Source organism: Rattus rattus, chromosome 9 (genome assembly GCF_011064425.1).
Source record: "Rattus rattus isolate New Zealand chromosome 9, Rrattus_CSIRO_v1, whole genome shotgun sequence".
Classification (NCBI taxonomy): Eukaryota; Metazoa; Chordata; class Mammalia; order Rodentia; family Muridae; genus Rattus; species Rattus rattus.
Window position 1 is genome coordinate 78,273,362 of NC_046162.1, and position 22,075 is coordinate 78,295,436.

Below are 22,075 nucleotides of genomic sequence, written 5' to 3' on the forward strand. Positions count from 1 at the left end.
ACACTGTAGCCTCACAGGACCAGAAACCAACAGCATCTATTCTCCATACAGTGCTCTCCACTCCCGCATCCCGCCTCTGAGCCCAGGAGACTTCTCCAGGGAGCACACAGAAAGGCCCCCCGGCCTCCCTTCTGTTCCCCATTGGTTTGGTGGAACCAAGGTGTTTCAGAGAGAAATACCTCTTTACACAATGGTACCCCCTTCTCTTCTGTCACAGGGTTGGTTCCGGCTTCCAGCATTCACCAAGGACCCATTAGGCAAGTAGCACTGAAAGAAATCTGTGACTGGATGGCATTTTCACTGTCTTAGAACCACGTCTCTGTGTACCTGATACTGTGATACAATGAGAGGCACGTAGGGTAACTCAAACCAGACTGGATTTTATTTACTTATCTCAACGCTCCTAAGCTGAGGCGTTTATCTCATCTGTTGTGCTTAGGAGATAAAGATATTGTTTTAAGTTCTCATTCCATAATTAATTAATTTATATGCAAATATCTAGCTTACCGGTTTCTCTATTTTTATCTAGTCTATCAGCCTCTTCTCCCCCCTCCCCCACACATACTCCTAATTATCTCACCTTCAAGAGGAGACACAAGCATGCGCAGTAATGAGATTAATTGTAATCAATTAGGCTTCCTAATCGCTTCCCTAATACAAACTCTGCTACGGAAGCCGAATTTTCATATTAGAAAACTGTGGAACTTTCAAATGATTCTATGCCAAGTTTAGCTGGCTCTGCTTTCTGTTCCCGCTGCAAATCACAGAACTAACATTTTGTTAAAAAAAAAATCGTGCTTGCAGCTCCGGGCCTTCAGGTAAGGGTCAGAGAGGAGGGCTACATCTGGGATTCCATGGAGATCCTGTTTAAAGTCAGGAGGGCTTTCTGATAGGGGACCTCCTTACACTCATCTTGTGGGGACAGGCTGGTCTCCTCTGGGTTCTCACAGCTGCTCACCATGGCAACTGCGCTGAAGGACCTCCTCCTGGTGTTGGTGTCCGAGGTGCAGGATCCTCGGGCAGGGGACGTTTTCTCCAAGTTGTTGAGCTGTTGGTCCTTCCAGTCCAGTTGTTTGGCACTGCAAAAGGGGGCGTAGACTTCCACGCTTCCCTCAAACTGCAAGCAGTTTACCTTGTAGTACTTTCTCTTCACTTCTAATACATCGTGAAACCTGTGTCCCCAGAGAATTTCTCTGGGGACGTAGGAACTTCTGGACTGGTGGGATGTCCCAGTAGAGTCACCAGTATAAATAAATGTCACCAGAATCTCGAAATTATCTTTGGCCACTGCCTTGCGGTCAAGGGCATACAGAGGACTCTCGTGGTCAATTTCATGGACAATGGTCACTGGCGTTACCAGGATTATCTGGTCATTGACGAGTTTGAGGTCTTTAAACGCCATCGTCATCCGCCCTTCGCTGTCTTCTGAATAGCGCAGAAGTTGGGCTCTCACCGTGCCCTCCACCACGTGGTTCGGTCGGAAGTCACCTATGCGCCACATGAGGCAAAGCTTCCCGTCTCTCATGCCGATGAGTGCGAAATAGCTGAAGCGGATGGTCTGGGCTCGCTTCCGGGCGGTCGCCATCTTTGCCAAGGCTGCCCCAATGATGAAGGTGTTTATGATGCAGCTCAGGATGGACTGAAGGATGACCGTCAGCACCGCCACAGAGCATTCTTCCGTGACACAACGGTAACCGTACCCGATGGTGGTTTGGGTCTCAAGGGAGAATAAAAACGCCGCCGTAAAGGAATGCACGTTGTCCACGCACGGGGTGATGTCTGGATCGCTTAATAGGTCTCCGTGATGAAGGGCTATGAGCCAAAATATGGAGCCGAATATCAACCAGGAGAGAATGTAAGACAAAGAAAATATTACAAACATATGGCGCCACTTGGTGTCCACAAGAGTGGTGAATATATCAACCATGTAGCTCCCCCATTCTCCAAAAATGTGTTTAAAGTACACGTTACAGCTGCCATCTTTGTGGAGCAGGCGCCTCCTCGCTCTTCTCTTCTCTGCTATGGCGTGCTCTGGAGGATAGCCTGGATATTTGGAGTCCACGTTGACAATCCGGTAGCTACTTCCGTAATAGCTCATTCTTTTTTTTGGTCTTTAGGGCATCCAAAGGAGTCAGTTAAAAGTTCTAGGTATATTCTAACTTTTACGTGTTCAAAGATTTTCTGTTAAAGCCTAAAAGGATAGAGCAAAAGAAAAGGACAATTAAACAACATTTTGGCCTTAGATTCCAATTTCCAGCTTCGCAGTCTGAAAAATTGGAAGCAATTTTCCGCTATCTAAAGTTGCAAAGACTTCATCTGAACCACGGAGACATTATTGATTCAACATTTTGATGTAGAAAACAGCTCAGTTATTAAAGGAACGAAATCTCCAATCAGAGAAAATAAGATTTTTATGTTTCATAGTGTTTGAGTGAACACTATGATTACTGCAAATGTTACCTTAGCGCCCTTTCTCACCTGATAGAATAGTAAGTTTATACTGACATATTTCTCTTGCATGAGGAAACAAAACAATCTATAATATACAGAGATAAAGTACAATTTAGTTACCAGCTTTCCAATCACTAAATCCAGAACAGTAAATCGTTTCTACCTTTGACATATAATGGGACGGTTACCCTGGTTCCAGGAGTAGGCAGCCCCTTTCTGTGGCTTCTTCTCTGTCCCACTTGGGTTTTCCTTCTTGTCTACTACCCAAAACAGGGCAGAACTTATACTGACATCAACTTCAGATTAAACCCCTTCTCTCCTAGCTCCGCCTTTTACCCTGATTGGAAAAGAAAGCTTTCTTAACCCCAGAGGAGTTCAAACCACTCCCAGGTAGGCTCTCTGGTAGGTGTAGAGTTCCCTCTGTTTTTGTCTCTCAGCCTCTATCCACTCAACAGCTTCTTTTATTTTTGACACTAACAGTTCTTCTCTTTCCCCTGAATGGGAACTGAAATATCACCAAAGTTGCTACGCTTGTTTCCCTCTTAAAGGGAGCATACTGCCAGTCGATAGACCCTCGCCCCTCCAGTTCTGAGTGTGTTTCTCTGATGTGTGTACAACCTTCTCCAGACAAAACTAGTTGACAAGCAGAGAATGCACGTTTCATTTCAGGGCATCCATGTCTAAGGATACTCAAGCCTGAGAGTAAACTTTAAAAATATGATTGGTTAAAATTGTCCTCAGCTTTTTCCTGGGTAATAAAGTCAGAGCATTTAACGGTTCAGTAGTTATTGGAGTGGGTCTTTGACGTGAGGCACCTTTGCCAGACTGAAGCAAGGGGGTATAGGCAGAAACGGGTCATGAGATCGTACTATTCCAAACACAGTCACATGGAAACGAATATTATAAAGTACTCGACTCTCTAAAACTCATTAGGGAATTGATCACTTTGGATCAACTGCCTTCCGCACTGCAGAAGAGAAGAAAGAGTTAACATCTCTCCAGCCAGAAAGAATCATTTTCCCTCTCTCCAGGGATCAGAGTCTCTTTACAAAGAACTCTTTGTCTAGTGGACCACTCACAAGGATGAACTGTGCTTGTGCCCAAAAGTCCTGTAAAGCATCTTCCCTTTTCTCTCTCTCTCTGTCTCTCTGTCTCTCTGTCTGTCTCTCTCTGTCTCTGTCTCTCTCTGTCTCTCTCTCTCTGTCTCTGTCTGTCTCTCTGTCTGTCTCTGTCTGTCTCTGTCTGTCTGTCTCTCTCTCTCTCTCTCTCTCTCTCTCTCTCTCTCTCTCTCTCTCTCTCTGCCTCACTCCCTGCACTACTAGTTCATCCTCGGGATCTCTTTTAAATGGTTTCGTCTTCTCTCTGGGCAGTTCTTGACTTTGTTTCAATAATTTCAAGATATGATCTACATCTCCCAAAACACTTATAGGAATGCATGGCATAAAATCTTTCCCCAAACATTCTTTGTAATATCAGTTCATTGGTCATCAGAGGTATGCTTGCCTAATTTAAGGTAGTCTCATGGTATTGCCCATTCTTTGCTCTATTCTGACTATAGAAGTCAAGAGTCTGGGATAAATTATACTAAGAATCAGATGGGTTGAAACCAAAAAACACACGCAGAGATGGAATTATTTTCTCGTTAAATGTTTTCAACCAAGAGAGCTCCTTAAGGAGAACTCCCCCAACACCGGGGGAGGCAGACAATTAAAAAAAAAGTTTAGAGATCAAGAGCTACTGTGCAGCTGCCAAAAGGGGAAAAAGTTTTACTTGAAATGAGGTTCAGCTGGCATCCAATTTGGATTCCAGTGGTGCTAGGAACTGTTATAAACAAGCCACTTTGAAAACACCTTCCAAAACAGGATAATTGGTGAATTGATTTGCAACTAATACAAGTTTTAGGCGAGCAAATTCGAGCATGTAGAAAATTTGTTGCCGACTACTATTAAGAATGTCAGAGATTCAAATAACGGCTGAGATCTCTGCCCCAAGTCCTCCAGGTCTTTGATAGGGTTGCTCACTGCAGCCATACAGTTCAACTTATCCAGAGCGACGGGCATCCAGATCCTGTGTAGGTCCCCGTTCTTTCTTTATGTAGTTTCTGACTCTTTAAACATGTCAGCGAGACATGCTCTGAAACAAATCTCTGTAATCTAAAGTGATAAATTATGGCAATGACAGACCAGCCTCATGAACCTTGTGCATCTCTCATCTCAGCCTACACAATTAATAAAGGGGTTGATGGAGGGTCCATTGTCAAGATGGCTAGACAAAACAAACATGTATTCATCGCCTGGTAAGTGTGTTGTGCTAACTTGATAAATTTTTCAACTGCTTACCAATAACCATCAGAGGAGTGGGCTTGTGGGTTCATGGGGATTCTGTTTGAGGTGTGTCTCTTAGGATGACGATAGAGCCTTTAAAAGTGCTGTGATGTTCACTAGAGAGGGTGCCTCAGGAAGGGAAAGGTGCTTGCCACCAAGACTGGACTACATATCTGGATCCCCGAGATACACAGAATGGGGGTGAAAAGCTGACTTCTGAAAGTTGTCCTCCAACCTCCACCCAGCACACAGCACATGGCCCGGGCACACAAATAAATGTAACAAATAATTCTGAATTGTTTCGATGTTTTTATAATCTCCTTGCCACCACAAATCTCATCAAGAGGAAGGAGTTGCAATGTCCCAGCTTCAGCTTCTGTCCTGCATGTCACCCGCTAGAGAGAAAGCTAGATGGAAGACAATTATAAAATGATGGCATATGAAGGTCAAAGATAGAGGGTATCTTGACTCTCTCTATAGCTGGGGATCTATACAAAGGGGACCATTCACCATCTGAATGATGGATCCTTAAACTACTGTAGGCCTTTATTAAAACATCCAAAAGTCGTGGGTGGCAAGATAAATCAGAGGGTAAGAGCACCGGCTGCTCTTTCAGAGAACCCTGCTTCAATTCCCAGCACCATACGGTGACTCTCAACTTCTGTAACTCCAGTTCTGTGTCTGCTTCTGGACATGAGTACCAGAGAGGCACATGGTGCCCAGATACATATGAAGGAAATACTCCAATACACATGCAATAAAATAAATCCATCCAAAGGTATTTAGAAAGCTACTAAGACGTACTCAGTCGTATTTTGTTTTGTGGAGATAGCTAAGGGTGGGTGGGTGGAGAGAAGACAGACAATTGGAGAGAGCATTCCTCTTCCAGATAGGCATTTTCTGATATCTCGCTAATTATATTGAGTAGACACTGGAAAACATTTTTAACCCACTTTGACTATTGGGTTCTGCTTTTTAAACTTCTGTTTTGCATGGATTCAAGTCAGGGGGCAATTTGTACTAATTCAGTGCATTTTGAATGGCCAGTAGACATAGTAGGGGGCATTTAGAAAAAACACACAAACACCCCCTTATTTGTTCTTGTTTCCCAATGCATAAAATTAAAACATTTTCTCCTCCATTCAGCCACATCCTCCCATATTTAACTGCTTACCAAGTGAATGCCTTTCACAGTTAGGTCTTCAAAAATAAGTTTCCCCGAGCAGGTTGACTGCACAGCACAAAGAGACTTTGCCACCTTGTGTCACATCGAAAATGCAATCCTGCCTCTTCCACCCCCTTTGCATAAACACATTCATTATCTGTCTTGCATAATTCATCATACACCACAAAAATGTCCTAAAATATTTTGGTGAGATCCAATTATTGAAGCCAGTGGCTTCTGAGGTTAACAAACACTTTCTTTCCCCACATAATGGATCTGAGGCGGTTGACACTTAAGTCATCAGTAATCAAATTACTCTCCTGGCAACCATTACATGAGATAAGTTTTTGATGGAAATGTGAGAGTCGGTAGGGCAAAGAGGAGAAAGGATGGCTTCATTCCCCTGGAAACTCAGTGCTTGAAAATAGCCGCTTTTGTGAAGCAAAGTGGGGAAGACAGGGCTGTGAATAACACACTCTGTGGGAGAGGCTGTAGTGAGGACAGGGTGGGCTCTGGTTGGAGAAAGGAGAGGGGAACTGAATTTAACCTCAAAATAAAGGAGGGCTTTTGCTAGTTTGTTCAAATTCTTTATCTTTCCTGGAATTCTTTTTTTTTAATTTAAATTATATTATTTATTTACATCCCAGTCATTGCCCAACCCTCAGTCCTCTCCCTGCCACGGTTCCTCATCCCATCCCTTTGCCTTAGAGAGGGTGCTCTCCCCCCTACCAGGCCTCCCTTAGGCTTCAAGGCTCTCATAAGCACATCTTCTCCCACTGAGGCCAAACAAGGCAGACCTCTGCTATATTTGTGCCAGGGGCCTTGGACTGGCCCATGCTTGTTCCAAGTTGGTGGCTCAGTCTCTGGGAGCTCCCTGGGGTCTGGGTTAGTTGAGACAGCTGGTCTTCCTAAGGGATTGCTCTCCCTTTCAGCTTCTTTAATCCTTCCCCTAATTCAACCGTGGGGGTTCCCAAACTCAGTGCAATGGTTGGCTGCAAGTATCTGCATCTGTCTCGGTGAGCTGCTGTCAGGGCCTCTCAGGGCACAGCCATGCCAGGCTCCTGTCTCTAAGTACATCATAGCATAGTAGTGTCAGTCCTTGGTCCTCCCCCACCCCCATCATGAGGTGGATCCCAAGTTGTGCCAGTCACTGGATCTCCTTTCCTTCAATCTCTTCTTTTTGTCCCTAGAGTGTGTTTGTTCTTTCTTTCTCCTTTCTTTCTCTCTCTCTTTCTCTCTTTCTTTCTTTCTTTCTTTCTTTCTTTCTTTCTTTCTTTCTTTCTTTCTCTCTCTTTCTCTCTTTTCTCTTTCTTTCTTTCTCTCTTTCTTTTAGTGGATTTTTTTTTATTTACATTTCACATGTTATTCCCTTTCCAGGTTTCCCCTCCGGAAACTCCCTATCCCATCCTCCCTCACCCTGCTTCTATGAGGGTGCTCCCTGCTCAACCCACCCACTCCCTCCCACCTTCCTGCCCTGGCTTTCCCCTACACTAGGGCATCCAGCCTTCACAGGACCAAGGGCCTCTCTTTCCATTAATGCTTGACAAGGCCATCCTCTGCTACATATGCAGCTGGAGCCATGGGTCACTCCATGTGTTCTCTTTGGTTGGTGGTTTAGTCCCTGGGAGCTATGGGGGTTCTGGTTAGTTGATATTGTTGTTCTTCCTACGGTGTTGCAAACCCCCTCAGTTCCTTCAGCCCTTTCTCTAACTCCTCCACGGGGAACTCTGGCTCTCAGTCCAATGGTTGGCTGCAAACATGTGCCTCTGTATTTGTCATGCTCTCAGAGCCTCTCAGGAGACAGCTATATCAGCTATATCAGCCTGCACTTCTTGGCATCCCCAACAGTCTCTAGGCTATGGGATGGATCCCCAGGTGGGGCAGTCTCTGGATGGCCTTTCCTTCACTCTTCGCTCTACTCTTTGTCTCCATATTTTCTCCTGTGAGTATTTTGTTCCCACTTCTAAGAAGGACTGAAGCATCCACACTTTGGTCTTCCCTTTTCTTGTGTGTCATATGGTCTGTGAATTGTATCTTGGTTATTCCGAGGTTTGGGGCCAATATCCACTTATCAGTGAGTGCATACATTGTGTGTTCTTTTGTGATTGGGTTACCTCATTCAGGATGATATTTTCTAGTTCTATCCATTTGCCATAGAATTTCATGAAGTCATTGTTTTTGACAGCTGAGTAGTACTCCATTGTGTAGATGTAGCACATTTTCTGTATCCATTCCTCTGTTGAAGGGCATCTGGGTTCTTTCCAGATTCTGGCTATTATAAATAAGGCTGCTATGAACATAGTAGAGCATGTGTCCTGCAGACCTGCTCTGACTGATCTCCCCATTCAGCAACTAAATGTGTGCTTTATCTGAAACCTAATAGGCACTGTCCATTTCTCCCCTAATCCCCTCAGCTCTGGTCTCAAACAGTTTCTCTTTCAGGATGTATTTGGTTCATATTCCTGTTTTCTTCTCAGTGGAGTCTCATCTAAGACTTTCATCTCTAGCTCGCAGGACTCACAGGGGACTGGAACTGCAAGTGGGAATGGGGGCGATGGAGGCCTGGGAGGCTGGGAGGCTGGGAGGCTGGGAGGCTGGGAGGCTGGGAGGCTAGGCCTTTGTGGGGAGTATGCCTACAGCTTTCTATTGCATGAAAGTATCCTCATGTCACCACAAACATCCTGGAATGGGGAGCAAGGGAGAATGCTGCATCACACAACTCGTGGGGACATTCACTGAGGCCCTGCTTCCGTCCCAGTTTATGACATGCTCAATCTAATTTAAATCCTCCGTCACTCCCAATGCTGCTGTTGGTTTTAAACATTTTTAAGAAGGTACTTGGTTATTTGCTCTGTGTCTATGTGTGCTGACTATGAGAGTACACACATGCCATGATGTGTTGAGGTCAGAAGACAAACTTTATGGCATGCAAAATACAGTGGTTCTCTCTACCCATCTTATTTTGAGCTATCTCTTGGACCTTTGGCTTGTGACTCCTGTCAAGAATGTCATCTGATCCTCTTGTCACCACTTCTCATTTTGCTACAAGTGCACTGGAATTACAGTTGTTGCTTCCACCCCTGGCTTCTTCCACGGGTCCCAGGGATGAGCCTCGGGTCACAAGGCTTGCCCAGTGATTGGGCTTACACTCTGAGCTGCCCCATCAGCCCAACTGCCTTGCCGCTTTATAAACAAGCAGAAAGTTTGAGGCCGGGACATGCTTCCGGTTTTCTTGATGTCAACATTACATCAAAGATAATTTGATTTTTACAGATTCCCTGCACATGCCGAAAGGTCAGTTCATTGTATAAACTGGCAACATGCCTTTAAAATCAAAATGAATGTAAAGATGATATATAATTACAAATAATCTAACGTAAAAATCAAGTTACAGAAATTGGAAATGTCTAACAGATATTTTAGAAGCTGAAGTCGTGTATGAGTGTGAGAAATGAATATATAAGCTTAAAAGATGGCTCGAGAGCCAGAATTCACATAAAAAGTTGAACATGTCTACGCACATGCCTATGACCACATCACTGTATGGGACAGAGATGGAAGGATCATGGGAGGTACAAGCTGAGCAAGAGATTCTGTTTCCAGCAGAGAATAGAGAATGATAGGGTGGAATAGTTGACATTTACAATACCTTTGCATGCTTCTGCACAGCTTAAGTGTATACTAGGGAGTAGGGGGTTATCACAGGGAAACCCTAAGTTCTAAGATGGACTTCAAGTCAAGGTCTATCCTCAGCTCCAAGAGCATCTTGTTTAAGCTACTCTTCTGAAACGTAACGTATTCACTTATGATGTGGGAGGTTATGGCCCGCATCACTGGGTTACTTACTGTGAGGTTTGAATGAAATAATGAAGGTGGAGTCAACATGTACTCCAGCCCACAGTTACTGGTCCGGAGTCACTGTTCTGTAATCCGTGCCTGGATAGGGATTGTGGGAGAGGTGTTTACTTACTGCATTTACTTTCTCCCTCTTTCCAAAACTAACTCCCGGCTGGCTGGCATGTGAGTAGCAAATTGTGTGTGGTTAGCAGAGAACAATTTTAAGTAAATTCAAGGTAGCACCACTGTTCTAGCGCCATACCACAAGCTGCTTCTCTTTCCTCCCACTAGACTAGCTCCTCAAAGCCCAGAAAGCAGGCAATTTTTTTTATAACAAATATCTCATATAGGAAATTGTTCTTTTCCTTTTATACATACATATACGTATACATGCATATACGTATGCATATACATATATAGGCATGCATACATACATGCACATGTACATACACATGCTCATTCAACTCAATTTGAGAATCATATTGCTACTTTTTCTGAGAACAGCCAAAAGGAAGCAAGAGCTCCCAAGGTTGGAAAACTCACCAGATGGGATCACCAAAGTATCTTCAAAAATGTGGCCCAGAATTGTTCCTATCTAAGAGAAATTCAAGGACAAAAATAGAGAAGAGACTGAAGGTAAGGCCACCCAGTGACTTGCTCAACATGGGATCCATCCAAACCCTGACACTATTACTGATGCCATTTTGTGCTTGCAGACGAGAGTCTAGCATGGCTGCCCTCTGAGAGGCTCTACCAGCAGCTGACTGAGACAGATGCAGATACTTACAAGCTAACCACTGGACTGGTGGTTTGGAACCCCTATGGAAAATTTAGGGGGGAAGATAGAAGGAGCTAAAAGGGGATGTTAATCTCATTGGAAGACCAACAGTATCAACTTACCTGGACCCATGGGAGCTTCCAGAGACTAAGCCACTAACCAAAGAGCATCCATGGGCTGGCCTGCAGCCCCGGGCACATATGTAGCAGAGGGCTACCTGGTCTGGCTTCAGTGGGAGAGGATGTGCCTAACCCTGTAGAGATTCCTGAAGAAGAGGGAGTGAGAGGTGGGTGGAGCACCGTCTCAGAGGCGAAGGGAAGAGGGGATAGGATGAACAGCTTTTGGAGGGGTGCCCAGGAAGGGTGGTAACATTTGGAATGTAAATAAATAAAACAATTTAAAAAATTCTCAAGGTGATCCTGCCCTTATTTTTTTTTTTTTTTTTTTTTGTCTAGAACACCTGTTTGGGTAAAACAGATCTTTATGATCTTTCTTATCTTTATAAACTAGGCTGCCCATCCCTGTCTCGGTTGGATGCTAGCACATCCATGTCTTGGTTGGACGCTATCCCATCTTTGTCTTGGTTGGGTGGTAGCCCATCCCCGGCTTAGTTGGATGCTAGCCCACCTCTGCCTTGATTGGACGCTAGCCTAGGTTGCTCATACCTCAGTTCGATCTGCATTGAGGGAGGTGCAGAAGCCAGTTGTGATAAGATCAGTTGTCCCTTTAAAAGATACATTTCAATCTTTTGTTGTGTAATGAAAGCATTTCTCCTCCGACTTCTAAATTTCCACTGAGAATCTACTCGGGTGACTTCTACTATCTACCAGGTACAATCACGTACGGACGTTGAAGGACATCCTGCTATTTGTACGGAGTTTACATCTGTGAGTTTCGCAAGACAATGGCTGTGAAAGTGATACAGGAGACAACGTATGTAACTGATAGCTTCTAGGGAAAAGGAACAGTCTATGTCACTGTGCAGGGGGAACAGGAGCAAAGAGGCAAGTTACTGTGTGACATGAAAGGTTCTGCCTCAGAAGCTGTCATTCTGGTTCTGTGCTCTGTACTCTTTGCCCCAGGTAAAATGCTTCCAAACAGACCTGGCTCTCCATACTATTTTGTTTATCAAAGACCTAGTCACTATCTGGTTGTTAAGGCTCTCATTATTTATAGGGGTGGTTTTGCCTGATTATTCTACATGAATCTGAAGAGCTGGTTCTCACAGGAACCCAATATTACAGGAATCCATCTGCATCTGAACACAGGCCTTTTGCTATCTTTCACCTGGTTTCACCTGGCTTGTATAACACCTGCCTTCTAACACATCTCTCGCTTTCTTTCTCCCAGGGAACATTTTAAACCTGAAATAAAATCTCCCGCTGCTGTGGGCACAGACTGAAACAGCAATGTGAGCCTACGTAACAGTGTGTGAAGGACAGGAACATGAAAACCAGAGACGTGTATCTATCTTTGTTTTGACCACGTTAGCAAAATAATATCGCATTACAAATATTTTCAGCTTATTGAATTTATATGAAATTTGAGACTAGAACTTGATGTTTCTCAAAAGGTTTCCGTGAGTAGCAAATGGAAAACTCACTAACACCGTGGGTATTCTCTAGTTTTTACTGTAATTTCCTAACCTGAATAAGTATCTATACTCCCATAGCTCATCGTACTGAGTATTCACCTACTCTGTAGAGACGGATGATTAAGCTGTGACGTGAAAAGAGGATGTGAACTAAGTAAGAGAATGATTGCTTCCCAGGAGGAGGAAAACCCACCATCAAAAGCTCTACAACCCAACGATGTAAGGAACAGCTCCATGGAGGGAGATATTAGAGAGAGATGTAGAAGAAGCCTCCACTCACTATAATGTTGCTGGAGCAGAATCATTTGAGATAATGGTGACCAGTCAGAATTCCACAGTCAAGATCGAATTAAAGAAGTTACATAAAGTTTTAGAGGCCATTATTTTAGGCCAGGGCATGGATGGGGTCAGGGGGCCAGTGATGAAGCAGCACACACTGAAGTGTTCAAGAAGGGCATAGCTACCACTTCATAGGAGACGGTCTCAGCCACTGCATCTTCCTTGGTCTTCTGCTTCTGTACAGAGTTCCTTATAAACGTTCTTTGATTCCCTCAGCTGATTTTTTTCATCATTTTTTTTTCATCTTCATACCAACCAGTGACAAATTTCGTTGCTTGAACAATAACCAAGCCTTTAGAAAACCAAGTTGGCACACACAGAAAATATCTTCCAATATCTTCCATTTGTGAGAATGTAGTCTCATCAGTTTTCTTAGCAACATTTAAACTATCAGCGGGTGTTGCGGTAAAAATACAAATTGGCGGAAACTTTTTATCCTGCGCTAGCACCAACACGCGTGGGGCTGCACGGCACTGCAGGGTATCTTTACCTCAGCGGCTGCATGCTTCCCCCAAGTACTCTCTGACCCAGGAACCGCTGGTCTCTGGTGTCAGTTCTGGCATCCACGGGGCCAAAAGGGACTAACCATGATTTATCTCAGATTAGTATTTCTCCTGGAGGCTCTCTGCAAGCCTCAAACTCTCTGGTTCCAGGTACCTGGTAAAATCAGGGCTCTAGAAGTCCAGCATGGGCTGGCCTATTACGGTTCCCTGCCACGGACCCTGCTCACACTCCCCATAAACCAGTGAAATGATGAGTCAATCAACTGTAATTTATCAATCAGATTTATATGTTATATTCTCAGTCCACAATACATCCACACAATAAACTCACAACCAATTGATAAGGTCATAAACCACCTACCTAAATAAGATAAATTTGCCCACAGAAATCCATCCCTTAAGAAAGATACATAACTACCTTGGCAATTCAAGACCCCCTGGATCTGAATCGTCCTTCCCCATCTCCATCTTGATTTTGCTTTTGTTCCCCTTCTCTTAGGCCTTATAAATGCTTTGTCCCCATTTTATTTATTTATTTTTTTACTGTCCAATCATGGCCTTGACCTAACTAGTGCCAGCCCTCACTACATACAAGCAACCTACAAGCAGGTCCTAGTTTTCTCACTGTTTGCCTCTTTTCAAAATCTTCATACCTTCAATGGACCATGTCTTCAGTGGACCATCATGAAAGGTCTCCTCATTTTGTTCTCTACATTATTCTCTTGTAACAGGCAAGGTCAAAGCCTGTCAGGAACAATCTTCCCATTGAGAGTGGAGTATTTTGTAGAATCCTTACTATACACAGACTTCTGTTGTCTTATCTCTACCTACCTCTCGCTAGTCTTCAAATAGCAAGAGTACTTCTGGGCATCTTTAGTTGTTTCTCTATGTGTGTGGTATAGTGTCATAGGTGACATTGTGTGTGTGCCTGTATGTGTGTGCGTGTGTGTGTGTGTGTGCATGTGTGTGTGTGTGTGTGTGTGTGCTCAGCTGTGGATGAAGTCTGGACCTTGACAATGGCATACTTTCCTAAACATTTCTCCACTTCGGTTTGGAGATGAGATCTGTCATGGAATTTAGGACTTGAAGCTACTAGCTGGAGAGCTTCTCTCTGAAAACACTCTGAGGACCCCTTCTCTAGTGCTGGAGCTCCACATTCCTGCTGCTACTTCTGGCTTTTCTGAGTGCTAAGGATCAGAACTCTGTTCTTCATGCTTTTGAAGCAACCTTTTGCTCCCTGAGCCATTTCTCAGCCCCACATATTTTTCATTAACACAGGGGTGTGGCCTTCAGACTGGAACGCAGACAACTTTGTAGATATTGTGTATGCCCACGTACTCAGCAGTAGTTCAAGGGGTGTTACCTCCCAATATACTACCTGAATGTGGTGATTAATTTGAAGTGTACTAACTAGTTTGGGGGATAGGAAGCCCCCCTACAATGGTTTCTATAGAACCTCCCTATCTGTTCAAGGATAGGTTTTCCAAAAGAGACTTAATTGACATGGAGTATTCTCCAAAGAGTTTCACTATTAAGAAAGAGAAACTCCTATCCCAGGAAAGTACACTAGATATGCACACCGACCCCAAGAAAGACATTTCAGAGCAACACAACTAATGGCCCACTTTAGTTCTTCATTCATAGACCTTTAGAATTCTCCCATTTTCTATAAGTGGTAGAAGGGCAGCATTTACTCTTTGTGGGTTGACGGGCATATGCAAATGCTTTTCCTAGTGTTAACTTGGCCTGTTGCATTTCAGACTCCATTATTCTTCTCTAAGAAGGTCAGTTTCCCTGCCTTACATCAGGCAACGAAGGGTAGTTGTAACAAAGGACATGCGATCTGTGAGGTCTACAGTCTCAATTTTTGGCTTGTCATAGAGTTGTCTCCAGACCTGTTCCAATACATGATTACATTGTTGACCTAATACATGGTTGAATTGATGACCAGAATGCACCACGGAAAAGACTGTAAGCTGCCAGAGGAAAGACCTTCATTCATCTTTTCATGCCTAGATTCCTTGTAGCTAATACAAGACATGGCAGTTGTTCATGGGCTCACTAATTGTAGCTTAGTGGGGAGAGTGAGCAAACACTGGAAAGACATTATTTCCTATCAAAGAAGATAACCAACATCCTGTCAATACTGACACCTTTCCAAATTCCAAATCCGAACGATCCTTACTTGTCACTCTTTAATTATCAATCTACAGATATAAAAATAAATGTCTTCGCAAATTTCTTTGGAACAACTCTAGGTCTTAGCGTAGCAGTGAAGTACCACTGTGTTACAGAGTTCTCCAGAAATATGTTCTTGGTAGTAAAGGGTATTTGCTCAGGACTAGGGGTGTAGATCAGTTGGTAGAGTTCTTGTCCAATGTGCAAGAAGCCTCAGGTTCAATCCCCAGCATCACATACAATGGGTGTAGTGGTACACACCTACACTTCTGTTATCTTCCTGCCACTGGAGCAGGGCCAGCAGCAAAACCAGAAGTTCAAGGCCATATACGGCCACATAGGAAGTCTGAAGACAGCCTGTGCTCTATCAAGTATGTCTCTAAATAAGTAAATAAGTAAAACTGGAAAATAAGAGGTCTTTAAGTTGGTCTATCACTGAATCTTTAGAAATCGGATACTTCTGGTACCAATGCGAATCCTTAATTTTTATAGAGATAGATCCATAGGTGCACATTTATATATGTACATATACATTTATTGGAACTAGTTTTGAAAACAGGTATTTGTAAAAATAATCTACACAATTGGAGTGGTAGACATAATCTCCAGGGATGAGCCTCCTAATTAGATGCCTAGTAACAAGAGTTCAGACCAGGAGACATACACACAAGTGATAGCAAAAGGGTTCTTGAGGTTGTATGTATATATTTAGCCAATTAAATGTGATATATATATATTATATATGTATATTGTAAATATGCATATATTCAGATATAAGTACACATATATGCACACACACACACACACACACACACACACACACCAGTCATAGTTAAAAAATACAGGCCTTGCTTTAAGAGGAAGCAAAGAAGGGGCACCTGGGAGGAATTGGAGGGAGAAAGGGAAGGAAGAAAATAATATAATTACATTTTAATTATTAAATATTAAAAAAACATTACAAATCTAAACTACAGAAATGTGGACTAATCTAGCAGTTCTACCGACAAATCTCATTCCAAAAGTTTATCATGGATGGGCGCAAAAAATCACACCAAATCAAAAGGCTGTTTGTGGTGACTCTGGGTTTTTAACCAGACCATCTGGTAAGCATGGGTAGCTGGCACAATCACACTTACTCTGTAAATATTAAAAGTGATACGGGAAAGCATGTAACACGTGATTTGCCCAAATAGAAACACGGTTAGGAAACAGTTTGCACGATGCAATTTTAAATGTGTTTACACATAGCACAGGTGTGATATACAGCAAAATATAAATTGTTACTCTATCAGTTTAGTTATGCTTATTTCCTTTCTTCTTTACCTATATTTGTGATTTGTGTGTTTATATATCTGAACTTTTACAATAGAGGCTACGGAGAGGCCTGAGGGAGTAAGGCTACTTGCTGGGCGAGTTCAGATTCCAGAACCCATGGAAACAACATGGGACATTTCAGTGCACCTTTGACCCCAGCACTGTGACTGGGGAACGATAGATTGCAGGATGTCTGGGACTTGCTGGCCACCAGCCTAGATCCAGAATCAGTGAGTGAGAGTCCCTGTCTCAATGGAATAAGGCAGAGTGGTACATCAAGACACGCGACACCCTGCTCTATCACCACGTGTGTATACCACACACTTGCACCATGCACACACACACACACACACACACACACACAGAGAGAGAGAGAGAGAGAGAGAGAGAGAGAGAGAGAGAGAGAGAGAGAGGCTGAGGGAGAAAGAGAGAGAATAGATTTTTCCTGTAAACAAATCCTTTGCAAAAGGAAATCCAGGTATTTTCAGTTCAAATTTGAAACCTGCCAATTCTGAGGCCCTGTAAAGAAAAAAATACAAACCGAGAGCGATCTACAAGCATTTATTAGATCTTTTTAAAAAGGGAGCTATAAATAGCCCAGAGAAGCAGACAGCCTTACAGACATCTAAAGTCAGACATCGATGCGGTAATTTTTGCTGGAACAATTCGCAGAAACAAATATAGTGACATTTAATTCCTCTAAGTAAAACCAGATCTCCTTTGAAACGCAGAGGTTGGGGGAAGAGGGAGTTGATCTGATCTGGACACTGAGAACAACTGGGGAACCCGTGCAAGCTGTCAGTAACCTATCAGGTCTACGTAAAAGCAGCGTCGGTTCTAAGGGGTCGTAGAAGCACACGTGTCCGTTTTAGTACCAACTCTCCTGCCTTGCCCCATTCCAGACCCTACTAAAGTGCTAATACCTCTGAGTCTTGACTTAATAGAGTCAAGCCTGTTTTCAGAATCTTTTGTTTTAGGAAATAAAATACTAAAAACTTATTTTTAATACATGTAATAAATAATACTAGAAGCCTTCAGGTAACTGTACAGCAGTGTAGTCTATAAGGACAGACTTTGAAACTCCAAAGAAAGTGGAAAAAATGCCACCCTCAGTTAAGATGTGCATTGGTCAACATAGTCGAAATGAGCCAGTCTTTACTGAATGAATCTTGATGCACTCTGTTCTTGTACAAACCCGCCTAGAGGATGGCATTGCGCTGTGCTTGAATGTAGGTCCTCTCACAACTTGCCTTTAAATTCCCAGAGGAGTACATGGCGCTCACCAATTCTGGGGTTGTTTTAGCTTCATCCTTGTGCTATGATGGTACCAAATGATTCCTGCACACCCTCAGGACTCCGGTCTCCTCGACTCTCGACTTTTTAACTTTTTTTTTTTTTTTTTTTACTGAGACTAGCTATGGAAAGATAAGAATTTCAGTTCAAATGTTTGATGGCTCCCTGGGCAGCCTTGGCATTTTTAGACGAGGTTAAGATGTCCAGAATTGAATTTGTTTGTTTGTTCGCTTCTTTGGATTTTGCATTGACCTTTACGAGCCGGTGCTGACTCGCCTGCACCTTTGGGGGAAGTGCCACTCTGGGCAGAAAATTAAACTGTGCTACGGACCCTGTTCTTGATAGACACGGAACTTATTACAGGTTCAACAGCAGAGCTCACAGCTACGACTACTTCAAATGAATCCAACAACACGAATCGAGGTCGTCTTTTGCAGAACATCAGTCTCTTCAAGTATATGTTTCTACGTGGAGAGCGTTAGGTGCCATTAGGGTGAGCATATTCAGTGAATGCTATGATGGGCAACTTCAAAGACTTGTTTAAAAGTTCCCTTTCACATCTAATCGTCTTGGCCTTCAGGTTCCTTCAGGAAGAAGTGACAGAACACTCCAGAAGAAACTCCTAGGATTGCTAAGAATAGAAAGCATGTGGTACCCAGCATTCACTCCCCCTGCCCCCAAGGATAAAAAAGCAGTCTTCATTGTGGCTCCAACGCCAGGTTGCCTAGGACTGACCCGTAATAGATTCCAGACCCTTTTATTTGAAAGCTGCTTTGATTAGACCTGCGAGTGCATTCCCAAACAAACTTACCTTATGGAAAGCACATGTGGCCACGACCTTTGACCTTCCCGGCTCAGTATTAACGGTATTCCGACAGAAACCGAACTCCTGGGTCTCTGTTTCTATTTTCTCATCTGCGATGAGGGCCTGCGAACTGTCCTCTTTGGCAATGGGAAGGGTATTTATTAGTCTGTTGCATCTGCCGGGAATCGGTGAACTCACAGATGTGTTATGCTTGTAGACTAGGAACTCCCTGGATAGTGTCTACAACTTCTCTGACCTTTAAATGATTCAGTTTCTGTTTTAAGTTGTCAAAATGAAAAGTCAGGACATCTTTATTGGGGAAGAAAATGAAGCAACTGTTATCGTTTGTTGGCTCAACTCCCATCTCTTCCCCACGGACACAGAAAACTGAGAGGCCTTAAAATACGAGATAAGATACCTCTCCTGGGTGATCCAGATACACGGTCTCTTAAGGATTCTGTGCGGTGCACACTGTTAGCAATTGGGATGAGCTTTCTATCGGTGTGTGCATTCTCACGCCTCCTTAGGTGGGAGGCATGAGCCCTGAATAGCTTACAGATGATTTAGGTAGATGCTTAGACTAAACTACATTCGATCGACTCTTGAATTTCCACGAATCTGATTTTCTATGCTGCTGCTTCTCACCATAGTTTTAGTCCCATGGTGGTGCCGTAGACTAACCCGGCCTGACCTGATTTCAAAAGTCTGAATTCATTCTTCCTGAATGTCTGCACGAAGTGACAACCCAAATCAGGGCTGTTTTCCTTAGAAAGGCAAGTGATATATGTCTTGGGTCCAGTGGTTCTCGGGCTAGAATATTCACTTTCCTGGTAACTAGAGAGTCAGTGTAAGGGTTGAGACAGGCACTTTTGAATTATGTCAGAATTATATCGGCAAAATTTTCTCTAGAGTGTCTGTGCCACAGCCCAATGTCCCTATGCCTATAAGTGGTTTTAAAAAGCATAGAAATGGTCTTATGTATTCAACTTAATCAGCACTCAACTGTATCTGTGATGCTTTAGACTAAGGATTGGGACGATTCTTTTTGCTTCTGAGAAGTTTCAGTCTTAGTCTACCTGAGATGTTCTGTTCAAACAGCTCTCTCAAAAGGCAGACCTTTGTGGGAGAATAGGATCACAGTGACTGCGGGTAAGGCTCCATGCAGAAGAAAGGCGGGTGGCTAAGCTTGAATCCTTCCCAGCATCTAAGACTCTGGTGCACATCTTCACATTATGCCTGTGTGGCTAACTCTGCTTCCCTAGGCATGGCCATGCATAGATAAACTGTAAAAGGAAAATGGTAAGAAATCGAATTGTGTTTGTACAGAACACCCATTCGTGTTCCCCGGGAGGCTATTCACACTGGCTTTGTGTTCCCTGAAGTCGATGATCACATAAAGATCTTGAATGTAAATTGCTGAGCAAAAAAAAAAAAAGCAGTTTAGGAATTCAAACTTTAATGCCTAAGTCTAATTCATTCAGCAGGCAGTGTGCCTATGAAAATCCGTGTGATACTTGGCTCAAATTAATGCGTTTCCCCCCGTGCCAATCAAAACGGTTTTTTCTCCCGCCAAGAATTTACACAACATAGCAATCTGGTGAACAAATCCTAATGTGTTTTGAAGCTTCAGAAACGTTTAGCTACTAATGGTATTAAAGATTAGCTACAACCATCTTAACTGTAGTCCATGTGCCTCCCCTCCCCCTACCGCCGCCTGCTTTTGGTTTGAAGTTACCTGGGGAAGGACGCAGAGATGAACCAAGTGTTTTCTTTGGAAATGAAATTTGATTTTGCTATCACTTAGCCAAAATGCCATTTTACATCAACATAGGATGAATATTATTTGCAAGAAACTCACTTAATAATTTGTCCAGAAATTCTTTTGAGACTTAAAATGGAAGAGTGCAGTAAGGTCGTGTTTTGTTTTGTTTGTTTGTTGTTGTTGTTCTCATTCATATAATTTAAAAGCAGAGGGAAAAGTACTGTTTTGATGTTTCTGTTTCTAAGATGTAAAAGTTGACTGGCATTTGGAGCTCCTGCATCTCCTGTAAGTTTCACGTAGGAGCAAGTGGAGACCATAATTGAAAGAAAAAAAATTGAAGGGTTGAGGCAAAGCTCAGGGGTAAAGTGCTTGCCTAGCATGTGTGAGACCACACACACACACACACACACACACACACACACACACACACACACACGATTAGAAACCAGCCCCTCCTCGGCAGATTTCCAGCTGGCTGTGACTGTCCCCATGCCAGCTCCCACATCCACAAACATTTTTTTTAAAGGACACATAGCAGGGTAAGAAAATATTTGTGCTTTTATTCATTCACATTTGGTTAAATGGCATTAAAAACGTTTGCAAGCCAAGAACTATAAAGCTGACTCTATCGCCCCTAAGCCTCTGGGATTTCCACTTGGATCCCAGTGCTGCAAAAACATGGCAAGACTATGGGTCTGCTGACTCCACGGAGCAAGGCAGGTCTCCACCTCCCACCCTGAGAAGGTCCCCTTCCCTCCGAAGACTCCCTTGCATAAAAGCAACACATTGAGACCTTTGGCCTTGCCTCTCCGTGGCCTTGCTTCTCTGTTTCCCAGAGCAGTTTTTACTTTCAGTTCTATATAATAGCACTAATCAAATATCAACGGATAAGTAACGATGGCCAGGGTGTCAAAAAGTATGACCTAGCAGTGTGGCACAGCCTTGCAGATCATTGGTGAAATCAATCAAGATTCCTCTCACCTGTTTCTGCTCTTACAGACACTGCCCCCAGCCCTGGCCTCCAGCACATACATCTTCAGCTGCTCTCTCGTGGTTTCAGGGCCTAGCCACTTACTCTGGCTTCCTAATGATAATCACACAAGGCGAGTTTCAATAAATCATTGTTTTGAACTTACAACACTTTCATTTTATGTTTGTTGCACTTGTACTGTGTTCCACGGCGGGAAGGGGGACCGTACCCAGACACAGCATAGATGGAGCAAACCCCCTGAATTACCATCCATCATTCCCTTTCCTCCCTATTTCTCTTCCTCCATCTCCTCTTTGTTCCCCTAGATTGTTGTGCTCCGTGTGTGTGTGTGTGTGTGTGTGTGTGTGTGTGTGATTTTATGTATCCACATAAAGTCTCAAAACCACATACGAAAAAGTACATATCAGTCTGAGACTAGCTTAATTTTCTTAGTATGATTGTCTCTAATTGTATCCATTTTCCTACAAAAAGACATGACTTCCTTCTTTTTTAGAGCCACAAAAATCCTACAGTACATTTTATTTATTCCTCTCTTTCCTCTGTTGTTGGACAGAACACATGTGAAGCTGGTTCCACTGCCCATGCACTAACCTTACAAAGACTGCTCAGAAATCAGCACAGAATTTATAATTCCATTTCTGTGTAAGACACAGATATATCTAGCACTAATAATGCTCACTTATGAGACTAGCAGCTTTTAATTTTCTGGTCTTGCTCTTGTTCTTGTTTGGGTTTGGGGGA

At 43.3% G+C, this 22,075-nt stretch overlaps 1 protein-coding gene across 1 annotated transcript in view; it reads right to left on the bottom strand.

Moving 5' to 3' along the window:
* Positions 1-359: 359 nt before the first annotated feature.
* Positions 360-22,075, bottom strand: part of Kcnj16 (potassium inwardly rectifying channel subfamily J member 16) — a 29,754-nt gene continuing 8,038 nt past the window's right edge. The window contains exon 2 of the mRNA XM_032913836.1: positions 360-2,191. Within this exon, the coding sequence (XP_032769727.1) occupies positions 839-2,098 (1,260 nt within the window). The 5' untranslated portion in view covers positions 2,099-2,191 and the 3' untranslated portion in view covers positions 360-838. The remainder of the gene's footprint in view (positions 2,192-22,075) is intronic.